The sequence below is a fragment of the Elephantulus edwardii genome, unplaced genomic scaffold (assembly GCF_000299155.1).
Source record: "Elephantulus edwardii isolate Elephantulus edwardi_28Jun2011 unplaced genomic scaffold, EleEdw1.0 scaffold00003, whole genome shotgun sequence".
Taxonomy (NCBI): Eukaryota; Metazoa; Chordata; class Mammalia; order Macroscelidea; family Macroscelididae; genus Elephantulus; species Elephantulus edwardii.
The window spans coordinates 33,092,663-33,111,697 of NW_006399753.1; the positions used below are offsets into that span (position 1 = coordinate 33,092,663).

General features: G+C 36.7%; 1 protein-coding gene across 1 annotated transcript in view; it reads right to left on the reverse strand.

The window, feature by feature from the left end:
* SLC4A10 (solute carrier family 4, sodium bicarbonate transporter, member 10) overlaps positions 1–19,035 on the reverse strand; it is a 315,078-nt gene that overhangs the window by 188,276 nt on the left and 107,767 nt on the right. The window contains exon 5 of the mRNA XM_006879486.1: positions 13,337–13,476. Within this exon, the coding sequence (XP_006879548.1) occupies positions 13,337–13,476 (140 nt within the window). The remainder of the gene's footprint in view (positions 1–13,336; positions 13,477–19,035) is intronic.

Below are 19,035 nucleotides of genomic sequence, written 5' to 3' on the forward strand. Positions count from 1 at the left end.
AACTTTCTTACAAGGTAATTTATAGTTAAACCATGTCATGATAAATAGAGAGAAGCTTGAAGTTGACAAAGATTTCATTTTCCTTGGACCCACAATCAATGCTGATAGAAGCAGAAGTCAAGTAATCAAAGGACAATGGGAAAATCTGCTGCTAAAAACCTCTTTAAAGTGTTAAAACCAAGAATGTCAGTTTGAGGACTAAGGTGTGCCTAGCCCAAGCCATGATATATTCAATCACCTCATGCCCTGAAGCACAACAGAAATTGTGAGGATAGCATAAGATTAGACAAGATTTCATTCTGTTATGCATTGCGTATGTATGAGTTAGAACTGATGTGACAGCACCTAACAACAACAAAAATGTTGTAGAATACCCTTTCAGGTACTTGTTTGCCTGTGTATCTCTTCTTTGGTGAAATAATCTGTTTCTGTATTTTATCCACTCTTCAAATTTCAATGCTTATTTTCGTACTGCTGAGATTTAAGACGTCTAGATATATTCTATACATGTAATAGAGCCTATATGGAATAGTGGGCTAAGTGGTGAGTTTCCAACCTAAGGGTTAGCAGTCTCAACTCTTGAAGAAACATGAAATAGATTGTATTTACCATAACAGTTGTACTCTTGGTCAGTTTTACTCAAAGGATCACTGTAAGTTGTATTCATCTTGACAAAAGTGAGTTTGTGGGCTACATAGACAATTTTTTTGTTGTTTTAGACAGTCAAATTAAACAGTGGTTGTATACGAACTTCAGTTGCACTAATGTTAATACTTTCTGATCAATCCACTATCGTTGTATCAGCCTATAAATATAATTTTTGCCTGATAAATTGTGTATCTTGTAAATATTTTCATAATGAAATGAAATTTATCAATATTTTATATACTCTGCTTGTGCTTTCAAGACTAAACCTTGGATTCTTAGCCCTAAATCTCAAAGATTTTCTCTTGTTTTATATTTAAAAATTTATGGCTTTTCCATACCTATTTGCATATGTGACCCATACTGAATTAATTTTAGGTTTACACTGTGAATTATGATAATTTTTTTTCATTTATGGATGTTCAATTTTTCCTAACACATGTCTCATATGACATCATTGGAGGGGTAAACTGCATTATATTGTCTCATCAACATCATTTCAACATTTATTGAAAATATTCTTCTTCATCAACTGAATAGCTTCCCCATGCCCCGTATCAAAGTTAGCTAGTCAAACTTGTTTTGGTCTATTTCTGAGTTCTTTATTTGGTTTCATAGATTTAAGTGTAAAATGCAGGAAGACTGTTCTATTCAGAACAAAACAGCCATTACAACAAAAGTCTTCCTTTATAATAACAATTCACAAATTTAGATATTGATCCTCCTAGGAAAACATCATGGCATTCCAAACAGTTGATAGGTAAAATGGCTAAATAAACATTAAATACACAGATGGTTTGCAATAGTCCCAAGTTTTTTAATTATTACAGGAGATGGAGTAAGGCACTTCCTGTAAAAAAGAACCCACAAGCTACAAATATCAAGCTACTAAAGATATTCTGCTTGTTGTAGAAGACTAAAGACTACAGTGTTCACTATGCATTACATCTCAATATTAAGAACACAAAATTTCTCCTCATTGGGCCAACAGACAATATCTTGATAGATGGAGAAAAGATTTAAATTGTCAACAATTTCATCTTATTTGCATTTACAATCAATACCCTTGGCACCAACAGTCAAGAAATCAAGACTTATTGCATTGGTAAAATCTGCTGCCAGGCATCTCTCCAAAGTCCTGAGCACCAATGATGTCAGTCTAAGATCTAAGGTGTGCCTGACTCAGGCCATAGTTTTTTCAATCACCTTCTATTCTTCTGAGAGCTGCATAATGAATAAAGATTGCAGAAGCATAAGTGTCTTTGAGCTGTAGTGCTGCAGAAAATTACTGACTATTCCATGGACTGCCAAGAGAATAAGCAGATATGTCTTGGAGAAAGTATAGTCAGAATGTTCCTTAGAGGCAAAGATAGTGAAGCTTCATCTCATATACTTGGGGAAAGTTGTTAGGAGGAGCTATTCCTTGGGAAAGGATACCATGAATGGAAAAGAGAAAGATTAGCAAAGAAAGGAAGATGACCAACAAGGTGGATTGACATAGTGACTGCAGCAATGTTCAAATAGGTCAGAGATGAAGAAGATGGCACAAGACAAGACATGGTTCAGATATGTTGTTTATAGGGTTGTTATGAGTTGTACTTGATGATACATATAAGTGACATTAAATATTACAATACTCAATGTTCTAGTCCTACTTCAGAATGATACTCAAAGAATAAAGAGATATTTAAATTAATAACTTAAGAGAAACTATATTAATTTGGGAATGTCTATCTGTGCTTCACTGACTACACAAAGGTGTTGACTTGGTGGACCACAACAAACTTTGGCTAATTCTGAGAAGAATGGGAATCCCAGAACACTTGATCATACTTATGCAAAACCTATACTTGGACCAGGAGTCAGCCATCAGAACAGAGCAAAGGAACACTGCATGGTTCAAAATTGGAAAGGGTGTACACCAGGGAGGTGTCCTATCTCCATACCTTAACAATCTATATGTAGAAGAGATTATCCAGTTGGCTAGGCTCTATGAGCAGAAATTAGCTAGTACTGTGTTATGCAGATGACACAACCCTGCTTGCTGAAACTGAAGAGGACCTGAAGTGCTTGCTGCAGAAGGTCAAGTACTACACCTTCATTATGGATTGAAGCTCAATATCAAGAAAGCAAAGATTCTCATGACTGGGCTGATTGGCAGTATTGTGATGGATGATGAAGAGATTGAGATTATTAACAGCATTGGTTGCTTGGCTCCACAGTCAACACTCTTGGCACCAGCAGCCAGGTAATAAAAAGATGCATTGCATTTGAAAAGTCTGCTGTCAGAGAACTCTTCAAAGTACTGAAGAGTAATGATATCAGCCTGGAGACTAAAGTGCACCTGATCCAGTCCATGGTCTTTGTAATTGCTTGCTATGCATCAGAAAGCTGGACAATGACTAGGGATGATTGAAGGAGAATTGATGTTTGTGGGTTGTGGTGTTGGAGAAGAGTATTAAATATACCATGGAGTGCTAAGAGAAAGAACAGGTTTTTCAAGGAGAGGGTTAAACCAGGATACTACTTGGAGGCAAGGATTCTGAAGCTTCAACTGACATACTTTGGACATGTTGCAAGGAGGGACCAGTCCTTGGAGAGGGATGTCATATTTGGGAGGGTGGATGGACAGCGCAGGAGAGGAAGACCCATGATGAGATGGATTGATACAGTGACTGGGCTAATGGGGATAGGTGTGTCAGAGACAATAAGATTGGCACAGGATAGAGTTTAGGGCTGTTGTACATAGGGTTGCTATGAGTTGCAGGTGACTCAAAGGCACATAACAACAACAACAACAGCTAAAGCAAACAGAAGAAATTATTAAATAAAACAGCCAAACAAAAGATTTCAAAGAGTAGTTTAAGAAATCAAAAGTATTAAGCTAAAATTTGCAAAGACCTGGGGTTAGAAAACCAAAACAAAAGAATATACTCAACGTTTATAAAGATAAAAGAAATGATGAAAAAAATGCAATATTGAAAGATTCTATGAGAAAAATATTTTAAAACTCAGTAAACATCAAAAGAATACAGAAAGTATACACAGAGTTGATATTCTAAAAATTTGCTGACACTCAATAATTTCAAGAGGTAGTATGGTAAAAACTTAACACTGCTGAAGGAAAAAACAACAAGCTGTGCTGAAGGCACGTGCAAAACGCAAGGCTCCAGGAATTGAAAAAAATATCAAATAAGATGCTTTAACAGTGAAACACTGGAAATATCCATTAACCTCTACTAACAAACTTGGAATAAATTGTTTGACCAACCAGCTAGAAGATACCCATATTTGTGGCAGTATCAAAGAGCTGACCTAACAGAATGTGGAAATTACCAAACGATGTCATTACTATTACATGTAAATAAAATTCTGCTGAAAAGAATGTAAAAACAATTTTATTAGTACATTAACAGAGAATTGCCAAAAGTTGTGAATCAACATCCCTTATTCATTTGTTGAATCCAACTCAGAAAATGTGGAATAATGTTATACTCAATGTTAATGTCAGGTGGTACTTGGCTGAAAACAGAGATGATTAGAAAAACGTTTAGCAGTGGTTTTCTTTTTTTTAAGTTCCAAGGCACTCAACTGTGTGGATCATAACAAATTATGATAAAACACTCGATTGTGCTCAATTGGAAACTGTGAATAGATCAAGAGGTTGTTATTCCAACAGAACAAGTCAATACTCCATGGTTTAAAATAGAGAAAGGTGAGTTTTAGGATTGTGCATGTATATACATAATCTCTTATGCCAAGCAAATAAGCCAAGAAATTGAATTTTATGAAGGACACTGTGACATTGTCGTAGGCTGTTGTTCCTGTGTACAAGTAAAAACTCACTCTTAGCTGACCCTCCAACAAGTTTTCAGAGACAGTAAATTCTGTGGAGGAGATTGCTCATCTTTCTACCTCAGAGCATCTAGTGGGTTTAAACAATGTGCCATTGACTTGAAAGTGAAATTCCTTATTACTAGGTCACTCATTAACAACTTGCAACATGCAGATGACAGTCTTACTTGCTGAGAGCCGAAACACTTACTGATGAAGATCAAAGACTACAGTGTTCAATATGGATTAGACCTCAACATAAAGAAAACAAAACTCCTTACAGCTGAACTGTGGTGGTAAGGCTTTTGAAAGTGACTTTTATATCCATTGCCTTATTCTCCCTGGGTACATATTCTCCAGCTGCTTCAACTGTAGACACACGGTTCATCAGTTGATCAGCATTTTGAACATCATCAACAGCTGCAAGGCCACCAACATAAAAGAAAGGGATAACCCAGTTGTAGAGAGAGTACGATGAGGTGTAGCCTGACAGAACCCTGGACATGAAGCCAGAGGTAAAGGTTTTGTTTGTGTGATGATTGTAGGAAGAGCTGACTTGTGATTGCTATGACACAATGATTGAAAAAAAACCAAAAAACCAACAAAAACACCAAAACAAAAGCTTCTTGATTTTTGTTGCTTGGCTGAACCTTGACTTTCATTTGTTGATTGAAATGCTGTCTGAACTAATTGAGGTATGTCTTGCTTGCTGTTAACCTGGCTTAGAACTGTTGTTCAATAAACTTGGACTTTCACTGTGTGATAATCTTTTCCTCCTCTACTCCCAACCTATTTTCTTAATAAGCCCTACTATTGTGAATGAAGTCATGTCTATGAGTCTATTTGCCATGGATATTGGACCAGTGATTAGTAAAAGTAGGTGCAAGAGAACAATAAAGGGAAAATAGACTTAAGTTTTTAGGGATTCAAGTTTACTTATATTCATGGGCAACACCCATGAAAACAGTAATTGAGAAATCAAATGACACACTGAACGAGGCGAATATGCTGCATGAAATTGCCTTAAAATGCAAAAGAGCAAGAATATCACTTTGAGGACTAAGGTGGTCATGACCTAAGCCATGGTATTTTTTTCATTGATTCATATGAATAAAAGTTTGAAAGAGGAATTGAAACATTTAAATTATGTTGTTGGTGTATATATTGATTCTACTGTGAACTAACAGAGAATGAGTGAATCTGTCTTGCATAAAATATAGCCAGAAAGCTCCTAAGAAGTAAGGATTCTAGGACTTTATCTCAGGTACCTTAAACGTATTACCAGGAGGGACAAGTCTTGGGGTGGCAGCAGGAAACAAACCCAGTATGTTGTTAACAGAATCAGTAAAAAAAGAGAAGACCTTTAATGGGTTGGACTGACACAGTGACTGAAACATTGAGCTCAAACATAGAAACTTGTGAAGATAGTGTTAGAAATGTTTCATTTCTTTCTGCATAGGGTCACTCTCAGTCAGAGCTGACTTGAAGGCACTCAAGAACAACGTATTGAAAATAGTTGTATACCTAAGTACACAAGTATTTTTTTATTGTTAAAGGCTATGAGTCAACTATGACTCACACAGAAAGATATATGTTTTTCTCTTTTTATTAAATTCCATTTCAAATATAGACATTAGCAGGTCTAGGAACATATAAATTTTATTTCAAGATTATAATCACTTAATTTAATGTCACTTAGAAAATGTTGACTGAGCTAATGACCTACAGAGCTACAATTTGTTCTAGTTTTCAACTAAACTCAACTGGCATTTACTTGAATAGTAACTTAAAGAAGAAAAAAAGGTTCAAAAGTTATAAAGGAGAGTTGATGGCTTACGAAAAAAATAAAACAAAATCGTAGGCCAATTGTATGACACTTTCATAGACAGAAGAATTTCAGTTCTGAGTAGACTACTTTCATTCCCATCAGTATGTCTGGATGTGTTTTTAGCCGTGATCAGCACATCATAATCTCTTTATACTAAACAGCAACATAAAGTGGGTGTTTCAACAATACTTTTCAGATTAAGGTGATGACACTCTCCTCTAAAATGCACATTTTTAAATCTATAAAATAAAATTCTCCTGAAAATTAGAAATAGTTTCCATACAACTTAACCCCTTCCATTTATTCTCACTAATTTTCCAAAGAATTTTTAATGTCTGATTCTTCCAAGTAGAAAGTAATTTATGCTCTCAAAGAAAGTTTTAGCCTTAGAGAAAGCAAAGAATGTCTCTTTTTAGTCTTTCTTGGGTGGGGTAAGGGATATGGAGGACTCAGGAAATATTGTGGGAGGTAGAAGATAGCATATAGTCATAAAATGTCTAGCGTCAATGTTAAGGGGAAATTAATTCTATCCAAAAACAGATACTATACATTTTAAGTATTCATAGTCCACATTTTCTTCAGACTTTACATTCTACTGAAAAATCCTGACCCGTTGACATTTACTACTTTTGAATACCAAATGCCTTCACAGAGTCATTAAATTTGTGATGAACTAAGTATTAATTTTTCCCCATATTACCATGCATGTGTCAGATCCTATCTGCTATCCTGTTTGCCTCTTCTGAGCAAATTAAGTACTTTTAAAGGGCAGCCATAGTCAATCAGACATGTTGTCTCCACAAATGCACAGCTGTGGTGTCTTTGTACACTTTTCTATTAATAATAAATGTTATTTATAAGCAGGACATTGCAATTATTTTTATTTCAATTAGCCTTCTCACATGGCTTCTTTTAGGTTTTTTAAAAGTGAACAGCTGGTTTTCATAAAAATTTATTAAATTATTATGATTTAAAAATTAGCTTCAAAATTTAAAACGTTACTTCCTTTTTACTTGGCAATGGCAGTGGACATGAATTATTTAAGATGTGATATGTGGCAGGTGCAGTGTACTGATAAAATGTCCCTTTTGTTTCTATATTTAGAGTTGAAAATTATTAATACCACCTGGAATACTTATCAGAAGGAAGGGATGCTTTAAATGGTTAATTAGTTTACTAGAATTAAATTGCATTTGAAAAATCAGAGGGCATCTTTAATTAAAATTAGCACTTTTAGATGAATGCAGGTAGCCAGAACAAAATTCTTTCTCCCAATTTAAAACTTACAAAACTTTAAGTCCTCAATAAGTGCATTCTGTTCTCCCCTAGAGAATTACAGTTCAGCCAACATTTATCTATCCTCCTCCTCAATGTCCGTTACCAGTTCAATTGCTCGTCAGATGCCTCTGTGAACCTCCAGCTATGCCATGTATAAAGTTTCATGGCTGTAACACACATAAAATTATGGAACCATAGCTAAGAACACGAGTATCTTAGTTATCTAGTGTTACTATAATAGAAATACCACAAGTGGAAGACTTTAATAAACCAAAATTTATTCTCTCACCATTTAGAAAGCTAGAAATCAGAATCTAGGCTACTAGTACTAGATGATGACTTTCTCTTTCTTTGTCAGCACTTAGAGAATATTTTTGTCTCTTTTCAACATGTGTGGACCAAGTATTCCTTGGAGATCTCCATGAGTCTTGGCTCAGCCTTCCCCTGTGTCTGGGAGGTTCTCATCACAGTGTCTCCAGGTCAAAGGGATCTCTCCTTCTATCTCTTGTAAGATTAAAATGTGACTCCAGTGTAAGACTTGTGCAAGGGTGTGACTTAAGGCTTGTAAAATGGTGACTCAATACACCTAACACAGGGGGAGCTCTGGTGGCCTAGTGGCAAGAAGCTGCACTGCAATCCCAGAGGAACGCGGTTCGAATCCACCAGATGCTCTGCTGGAGAAGGAGGCGCAATATCCTCCTGTACCAGTCAGATCTGATTTGACGGTACATGCACACAAAATAATAATAAAAAAAATACACCTAACACTGATCCAGCAATGTTACCATATTAAAAAACAAGCCAAACTAATTGTAATTGAGTTGATTCCAACTATGACAACCCTCTACTGGGGTTTCATGACTGTAAATCCTAACAGTAGCAGACGGGGTACATTAATCCCCAGAACATGGCTAGTAGATGTGAAATGCCAACCCTTGGTTTAGCTGTCTAAAGCTTAACCTACTACATCACCAGGGCTCCCATTAACATACAGTGGTTAAGACTTCTATCTTTTACAAAATGAAAGGTAGTCATGCCAATTACAAAAGTGAAGGCAACTACACAATGCTCCAATGACAGCCTAGCCAGGCTGATGTATATTTTTGGGTAGCATAACTCAATCCATAACAAATTCCATGTAATGACATTAGCTGAAGTTGCTAATTAGCCAGATCAGCTCTTCTACTCTTTATAAACATTCTGCAATAAATTTTGGTCATTTAGTAGTTCATTGTGCTCAAGGGAAAATTCCACTACCAAAGCATTATAAAATTCTACCAGTTTAACAGGGTTGAAAGAACTAAATTCTAGTACATATATACACTTGTGCAACATTTACAGGCTACCTCATCATTGCACACTTTACATTTACTATTGTTACTGATTGCCTTTGAGTCAAGCATGACTCATAGTGTCCCTAAGAACAAAAGGCCTGAAGCCTTTCTATAACTATCGACATTTATCAAAGTTCATACAGTTTACGGAGGCATGTTGCTTAGGAAGTGGATGCCACTGCTGTTTCAAAACTTGTCTTCAACTGGGAGCTCCACCAAACACTCTCCACCATGGGTAACCATTTTATCATTTGACACCCCAATGGCACAAGGTTCAGCATCACAACAACCCCAATTACCTCAGTATAGCATAATACCAACCAACAAAGTCCCTCCCTGAGGTCTTGTTGACTCTAAACAAGACGCTTAAATAAGTGCCACCAATATAGTATGTTGTTATGTGCTGTTGAGTTGTCTCCAATGTATAGTGACCCAATGCACAGCAGTTCAGAACCCTTCCCAAGCCTGAGCCAATCTCACTAATTCTGACACACCAAGCCCCATTGTCCCAGATACTGTATCAATCCATCTCATCCGGAGTCTTCCTCTCCTGCGCTGTCCAGCCACCCTTCTGAGCATGATGTCCTTCTCCATCGACCAGTCTCTCCTGGCCATATGCCAAAAATATCCCAGCCTCCAAGGAGATATTTGATTTCACTGTTTCTAAGACAAACCTACTTGTTTTAGCAGTCCATGGTATGTTCAAGACTCTTCTCCAGCACCACAATTCAAAGGCATTTATTCTTCCCCTGTCATCCTTAGTTATTGTGCAGCTCTCTGAAGCATAACAAGTAATTGAGAAGATTATGGCCTGGATCAGGCACACCTTTCTATCTAGACTGACACTGTTGCTCTTCAGCACTCTGGAGAGGTCCATGACAACAGATTTTCCCAATGCAATTTGGCTTTTGATTTCCTGACTACGAGTGTTAAGAGTGTTGATTGTGTATCCAACCTGTAACTGCTAACAACCTCAATCTCTTCTCCATCTATCATGGGTGTTGCCAATTGGCCCAGTGGTGAGAATCTTTGTCTTTTTGATGTTGAGCATCAATCCATCTTGGAGACTACAGTCCTTGATCTTTTGCAGCAAGCATTTCAGGTCTTCTTCAGTTTCAGCAAGCAAGGATGAGTCATCTGCATATCAAAGGCTGTTAATCAGTTGTCCTCCAATTTTGATGCCACATTCCTCATCATGAAGCCCTGCATCCTGAATGATCTGTTTTGCATAAAGATTAAAAAGGTATGGGGGCAGGATGCATCCCTGATGCATTCCTTTCCTGATCTTGAACCATGCAGTGTTTCCTTGTTCTGTTCTGAGGACTGCTTCTTGGTCCAAGTAAAGATTTCATATAAGTACAATCAAGTGTTCTGACATTCCCATTTACATTTACTACAATATTTAAAAATCTACTATCTGACTATTTTGCTATTAACAACATAGTCTGGTAGTAACAAACACTCAGGTGTGAAATGAAGGTAACTGTCTGATTGTGATAGTCCAGAGTCTATGTCAACATGGCTGATGGGCCATGTTGCTCAGTGGTTTGATATTTGTATAATGATGTAATCTGCCAGTTATATAATATTATCGTCACTTTCCTTTTTTGTGATTTGATATGGCCATCCTCCATTCTCACATCGTCCTAAGTTGCACCCAATGAGTCTTTGGAAATAAACCACATCAATGAGTAAAGAAGTGGGTATATTGCCCATACGGCCTCTTAGCTTTACATGAGTGAACAAGTTACAAGGGAGTTACTGGGTAAAATTATCAGATCACTCATCTGGAAGATGAACAAATCACCACCTCATGGCAACAAGCTGCATTGTAACCCAGAAGGCATCGGGGTTCAATCCATCAGCTGCATGGGAGAAGAGTGGGCAATCTCCTCTCTTGTGATTAACTGTCTGAAAATCCACCAATCAGCTATGGGTCAGTTGCTTCTCGAAGGTACAAAACAGCAAAACATATTTTAAGAATAAGAGAGTTGTTCATGAAAGAATGTATGTTCCAGTTCCATGTCTTGATAAAAGAAATGTAAGGGAAATGTTTCCAAATTTGTATCCTAGAAAATCTCCAAAGAGACTCAACTGACCAGGCCTGTCAAGTCACCAATGCCAAAAGACCTTCTTTGATGTCATCCAGAAAAACACCTATTTCTTGCTGAGCACAGTAAGAAATGTAGGGGTGACTTCTACCTTAAACCTTGGAGATGTACAGCTCATCTATTTTATCAACAGTTATTTAATCATGAAAGAGCAAAAGTTTTATCATTAAATTTTTAGAGATTACCATATATTGGGTTTATTTTTCTTTTTAGAAAAATTTTATTCCCAATTACTTAGTTTCTAATGTAGTTGGGGGGGGGTGAATACACAAGATTTTACTCAAAATTTCTCAGATTAAAAAGAAAAAAAACTTTTCAATTTAATTGTACATATAAAATATTGCAATAGAAAGAAGCATGGAGAAAATAGATTCCCTTAATGTAAATTGTCCATAAAATCGGTATTTCATATAGGGTGTTGTTGTTGTTGTTAGGTGCTGTCAAGTACGACTCATAACAACCCTATGAACAGTGGATCTGAACCTCGTCCTATCCTGTGCCATTTTCACACTCCCTGACACAGTAGAGTCCACTGCTGCAGTCACTATGTCAATCCACATTGTTGAAGGTTTTCCTCCGCTTTGCTGACCCTCCACCCTTCCAAGCATCAAGTCCTTCTCCAAGGAATAGCCTCTCCTAGCAACATGCACACAGTATGTGAAGTGAATCCTCATCATCCTTGCCTCCAAAGAGAACTCTGGCTGCACCCTCATCAACAAATTATTTCAAATGGCAAGTAAAGAAAATCATTTAAAAGGCAAAATTTCAGAACCTGTGGAATCACGAGTGGCATCCACTTCCTAAACAACATGCCTCTGGAAATTCTAGGAACTTTGATAAATTACAATAGTTGTAGAAAGGCTTCAGGCCCTTTGTTCATAGGGTTGCTATGAGTTGTGCTCGACTCAATGGTAATCAGCAAAAACAACATACAAGGCCTAGGGAGCTATGGCAGCACATTACATAGGACACTGTGTTAAAGCCCAAAGCGAGAACCTCTGTAGCTATTCAAATCCACAAGTGGCTCACCAGGAAGAAGATGAGCAGTTTCCTCCTGTGTAGAGTCTCTGAAACTCACCAAAGGGTCAGCAATGAGCAGATTCTCACTCAAGGCGATGAGTTGAGCTCATAAAAGGCCTACTGAACCTGCACATTAAGATTACAGTTGAATCTTCAGTAGAAATTTGGGAAACAGTAAGTAACTCGTGGTTGCTGTGAAGCTGAACACTGTGACACTGACGTGTCAAATGTGATAATGGTTACCCATGATGGACAGTGTTTGGTGGAGCTCTCTGATTAAAACAAGCTTGGAATCAGGAGTGGCATCCACTTCAAAAATAGCCTGCCTCCAGAAACCCTATGAATCTGGAGAAAGGATGAAAATTATACAAGCGCTCAGGTCTTTTGTTCATAGGGTCACTATGAGTCGCCAACAACTCTACAGCACTTAACAGCAACAGAGGAAAGATAGTATGTGTCCATAGCTCCTAGTAAACACTTGTATCACAATATTTACACAGCATTGTTTACTCCTCTAAATGTTTCATTAGACTGAAATTACTAACAGTAAGATCTAAGATTCTTTTTGTTTCATTTTGCACTCATTATAATGGGTATATGTTAAGTCTTCATGAGGTCTGTGAAATAAATGAGCCAGTGGGGAAAAAAATTGGGAAAAAACCTCACAAAATTTAGCATATTTTTTAAAGCAACTCATCAATTACACAGTCAGAATCAACTAAATGGCATTCAATAATAATAATAATACAATAATATAAAAATATAATTTATCTATCATTATAGATAAAATTTATTAAAAGTTATCTTAAAGTCACTAAATTTAAGTATATACATGCCTTACAACAATATTATCAAATATTTAGCCCTCATAAAATAGAATACGTAATTCAGGACTGTCCCTAAAGCCCTTATCATTAAGTTCATCTTTTCTTTGTACAAAAGCCTCATATTCAAATTATATATAATGTCACTCCTCAGAGTGTGAGCCAGTAAGCAATAAGATGGAAATAAGTTACCGTTAAATCTCTATTGTTTTGCTAAAGACACACAAATTATGTTACTGTTTATCTTTAAGGCTGCAGCTGTTGCTGACTCTGTGTCACTGTTCACTATAATTACTGCCTTCAGATTTCATGCTGACCCACATCCCGTTATAGAATATGCCCAGACCAGATGAGAAACTTCAGAAAGCATACATGGATGTTTGCAACTAAAGTGTTGCATTAAAAATATCAAAATAGAATGAACATTCTCATGTATACCTTAATCCAGACAAGAGTCCTCACCTGGCAGTTTCTCGCCATTCGGCATCCTCGCCTTCACGCCAGCAAATCTCATCAAGTTCTGTGAAAAGGTCATGAGGAATGTGCTCCTCATCATCATCCTCAGTTCCAAGAATAAACTGCACCCGCTGTGACGGAGTGTCTGTGACAAACCAGAGACATGAGCATGCATTACCATGGCTGCAAACTCAAAAATATTCCAGTAGGTGCCTTTAATATCACATACACTTTTTATGACACACACCTGCTTTAAGTCTCTCTCCCAGCTACAGTCATCCAGAATAGACTGAGGAAATGAAAACTAAATGTAGCATTATATTAAATCCATAATCATTTAGTAACATGATGTTGTTGTTGTTGTTGTTGACTGCCTTCGAGTCAAGCACAACTCACAGCGAACCTATGAACAGAATGCCTGAAGCCCCTATACAACTATCGACATTTATCAAAGTTCATAGTTTCCAGAGGCATGCTATTTAGGAAGTGGATATCACTCCCACTTCCAAATATGTTTTTGTTGTTGATTGCTGTTGAACTGAGAACAACTGTATGAACAAAAGGCCTAATGACTTTTCAAAACTATAATTTATCCAAGTCCATAGAGTTTCCAGAGACAAGTGGTTTAAGAAGTGGATGTCACTCCTGCTTCCAAACCTGTTTTACAACTGGGAGCTCCACTAAACACTGCCCATGTTGGAAAACCATTTGGATATTTGATACCCCAATGGTACAAGGTTCAGCATCACAGCAACCCAGATTACTTCATACTGCACATTGACAATGAGTGATATACAAAGTGGAAGAGTGTTCCTCCAAATATAACAGCACTAGTTTCATTTAGCAGTGGTTAAGTGTCACAAGTCGAATATGACTGAGAGTAAGCTTTGCACAAAAGACCTGAACTCTATTCTATAACTAACATCCTTTCTGTACAGAATTCTGTTCTATAACTATCATCATTTCTGTACATTTATAGAGTTTAGAGAGTCTGTAGAGTTTCCAGAGGCATCTAAGTTTAGGAAGTGGATGCCACTCCTGCTTCCCAGCATAAATCAATCTGGAAGCTCATCGACATACTGCACATAATGGGTAATCATTATGGTATTTGACAAGACTATGGAAAAGTGTGCAGTATCACGGCAACACCAAGTAGTTCAGTTTGGCAAACAGACAAAAGATTGCTGTATTATTTAAGGAATATTCATTTGAAATGGTGGCCTAATGTCAGGAAGCTGCACTACAACCCAGAGGCGTGTGGTTTGAATCCACTAGATGCTCTGCTGGAGAAGGAGGGGCAATCTCCTCCTACACCAGTCATATCCAATTTGACAGCTTCCAAACACAGTAAAAACAAAATCAGTATGATGATTATTTTGAGTTATTTGTATCATTCATCATGGTATTTATTTCCTTCCTTATAGAAATATTTTCTATTTATTCCATATGCATACATATATTTTTTTCTTATAATGTATGCTACATTTTCTGTATTAGATCTAGAAAATTTATTCATTCACTGCCAACAATTAGAAACTGACTCAGAGCTGATCTTCCATTGGATCCCCAAGACTGTAAATCACACAAATTTTCTTTCTCGCAAACTCCAGGGGAACTTAAACTGTCAGAGAGATATGGCCTTTGGGTTAGCAGTACAACTCTCTATATGAACTTGATTACCAGACCTTCCTTTAAAAGATCCCAGTGTGATAAAATTCACTTGCACCTAAACTAAGTTCAGTGCCATTTTTATTTCTTATAGTTTTATTATGTCTAAACTTTAAATGAACATATAATTTGCCTTTTATGTAGTGTGCAATTCTATGAGTTGTAACATACAAACATTTTTTTGTAACTATCACATTCAGGATAGAGATCAGACCATCATCAAAGTAAAACAAAAAACCCAACTCTCCTTTTTATGTCAATTTTATGCAGACCATAATCCCAGAGAACCACGGATATGGTCTTAATAATGTAGTTTTACCTTTTCCAAAATGGAAACATTGATATACAACTTCTGTTACTGACTTCATTCACTAATTTTAATGCTTTTTTAAAATGATTTTGTTTGCTGTGTTATTATTGCTATCAATTTTTCTTTTTAATTGAAGAGTAATAGTCCATTGTGGGAATGAACAATCATTTGCTTATTTAGTCATCTTTTGAAAGACAATTCCACTTTCCTATCCTCCCCCAGTTATTGACAAATATAAATAGAGCAACTGTAAGTATCTTATACAAGTTTTCATATAAGTGTAAATTTTCCCTTTTCTCAGATACATAACTACATGTGGAAAGACTAAGTCAAATGTTAAAAAAAAATAACCGAATCTGTTATTGCCAAGTAAAATAGTTTTTAAAAAGTAGATTTACTATTTTAGATTCCAAGAAAGAGTATACAACTGAGACTGGCCCTCAAGTCTACAACAATTTGCCAGATTCTTAAATAGTTAACCAAAGACTTAACTATCACCTAGATCTCTAGGTGGTGTATATAGTATGAAATTATGAACTAATCTAAAGTTTTGTGATTTGAACTCACTTAGAAAGGAAATAAAGCATGTGAATTTGCTTTTATAAAGACTACATTCAAGAAAGCTTTATAGATCACTCTACTCTGTAATCAATGGTGTCACCAGAAGCTGAAAATGACTTGGCAATAATAGAGATAAACTGATTCTAAAATGTATATGGAAACAACAGTAGTAGCTTAGATTGAAAAAAGGCAACCTTTATAAAAATTCTACATTATTATTTTTATGGATATGTTGTTGTTGTTGTTGTTGTTGCTGATTGCTTTCAAGTCAAGCACAACTCATATCGACCCTATGAACAAAAGGCCTAAAGCCCTCTACAACTATCGACACTTATCAAAGTTCACCGAGTTTCTGGAGGCAAGTTTTTAGGAAGTGGATGTCATTCCTGCTTCCAAACCTGTCATAGATTGCCATTGAATGAGTTGCCTGAGATGCATAGTGACCCTATGTACAGCCGCTCTGAACCCTTCCCTGTCCTGAGCAAGTCTCACTAATTCTGACACACCAACCCCCACCACCCCAGTTACTGCATCAATCATCTCTTCCGGGGTCTCCCTCTCCTGCACTGTTCAACCACCCTTCTAAGCATGATGCCCTTCTCCAAGGACTAATCTCTCCTGGCCATGTGCCCAAAGTAAGTGGGGCAGAGTTTCAAAATCCTAGCCTCCAAGGAAAGACTTGGCTTCACCTCTCTAAGACAGACCTATTTGTTTTCTTGGCAGTTCATGCTATGTTCAAGACTCTTCTCCAGCACCACAACTTGAAGGCATCTATTCTTCTCCTGTCATCCTCAGTCATTGTCCAACTCTCTGAAGCATAACATGTAATTGAGAAGACCATGGCCTGGATCAGGCACACCTATGTATCTAGACTGACATCATTGGTCTTCAGCACTCTGGAGAGGGCCACAACAGTGGATATTCCCAGTGCAATTTGTCCTTTGATTTCCTGACTGCTGGTGTTAAGAGTGTTGATTGTGGATCCAAGTAAGCTGTAATTGTTAACAACTTCAATCTCTTCATCTAATATGGTGCTGCCAATTGGCCCAGTTGTGAGAATCTTTGTCTTTTTTTTTTTTTTTGAATCTTTGTCTTCTTGATGTTGAGTCTCAATACTACAGTACTTGAACTTTTGCAGCAAGTGCTTCAGGTCCTTCTCAGATTCAGCAAGCAAGGCTGCATAATCTGCATATCATAGGTTATCAAGGAGTCATCCAGTCCTGATGCCACTTCTCATAAAGCTCTGCTTCCCGAATGATCTGTTCTGCATACATATTGAAAAGGTACAGGGACAGAATGCATCCCTGACACACTCCTTTCCTGATTTTGAACCATGCTCCATTCTGAGGACTGCTTCTTGGTCTAAGTATAGGTTTTACATAAGCATGATAAAGTTATCTGAGATTCCCATTTTCCTTGAGGTTAGCCACAATTTGTTGTGAACCACACAGTCAAATGACTTTGCATAGTCAATAAAACACATTCTTCTGTTACTCTCTACTTTCTGCCAAGTTCCATCTGACATTGGTAATAATGTCCCTAGTGCCACGACCTCTTCTAAATCCAGCCTATATTTCTGGTAGTTCTCTAAGTAAATAATTTATCTGGTCAGTATGTGCATTTAAATTTTTTTTTTTATTCATTCATTGTTGCACGTTTTCTTCCCCACTTTGTAATGCACCTCTTGTTCCAGATTGTTGTCATACCAATCATATATTCCTTTAAGATCTTCCTTTCCCTTATTTGTTCCAACTCAAAGTTCATTATCAATCCATTCTTTTCCTATTATCCCCTCTCCACCCTCCCCTCATGTTGGTCCTATTTTATAATAGCAGTGTTATATAGTATTTGCTCTTTTAAGACTGAGATATTTCACTCAGCATAATGTCCTCCAGACTCACTCATGTTAGGTAATGTTCTATGAGTTCAATCTTTTTAAATCCTACATGATATTCCATTATGTGAATGTATCATAGATTTTTCTATCCATTTGTTTGTGAATGGGCACTTGGGTTACTTCCATTTTAAAATTATATTTATTTTCTTTTATATTAGTTTTCATAAAAATACACATATTGTGCTAGAATTATATATACTGGATTTTGCACATTTTTCATTCATAATGTATTTCATAGGATCATTCTCATACATTGTGTTTTATGAAATGAATTACCACTGATCTATGACCACTATTACCAAATCTTTTTAAGTCCTCACAAGCTATTTCCTAATTCCTTCACTCCTCCCTCTGCCTATGAAATTCTGTGACCTTTTGACTTCCTCCACTTTTCATCCTCAACCCTTCTCACCTCTTCCCTTTCCCCCTTTGGACTTTTATCCACATCTTACTAGGTATGTTTCTATTTTTACAATAATGATCTTACGCATTTTTTTTTCTCATGAGACTGAATTAGTTCATTCAGCATAATGCTCTGAAGCCTCTCCCATGTTATATACTATTTTTTTACCTCATTGTTTCTGAGTGCTGCATATTCCATTGTGTATTCCACTGTGTGAAAATATAAAAATTTCACAATCCATTGGTTTGTTGATGGACATTTGGGCTGTTTCTTTTTTCTTGCTATTGTTAATAAAACTGCTATGAGTAACTATGTACAAAGCTCCATTTGTGACTCAGTTCTATTTTCCTTGAGGTATATTCATAGTAGTAGAATAGCAGGATCATATGGAATTTCTATGTTCAGCCTTTTGAAGAAATGACACACTTCCAGAGTGATTGTATCATTTTACAAACCCATTAACAGTTCATGAGAGTTCCAATTTCTTCACATACTTTCCAACATTTACTGCTTGCTGTCCTATTAAACTTTGCCTCTGCTACTAAAGTGAGATGATACCTCATTGTGGTTTTTATTTACATCTCTCTTATTGCCCGTAATTTTGAAAACGTCTTTATGTATCTGTTGGTCATCAGAATGTCTTCCACTGTAAAAAGTCCTTCCATGTCTTTGGATTATATTAAGCCACATAATTGGGTCATAAGTAATTTTCTTTTTTTTTTTTTAGAGGCCCGATAATTTTTCTTTAAACTTTTTTTTTAAACCCTTCTCTGAGATGACATTGCCAAGAGGTTTTCCTGGTTCATTCTATTGGAAAAAAGGCTTTGATGCACATGTTGTTGTTGTTATGTGCCATCGAATCACTT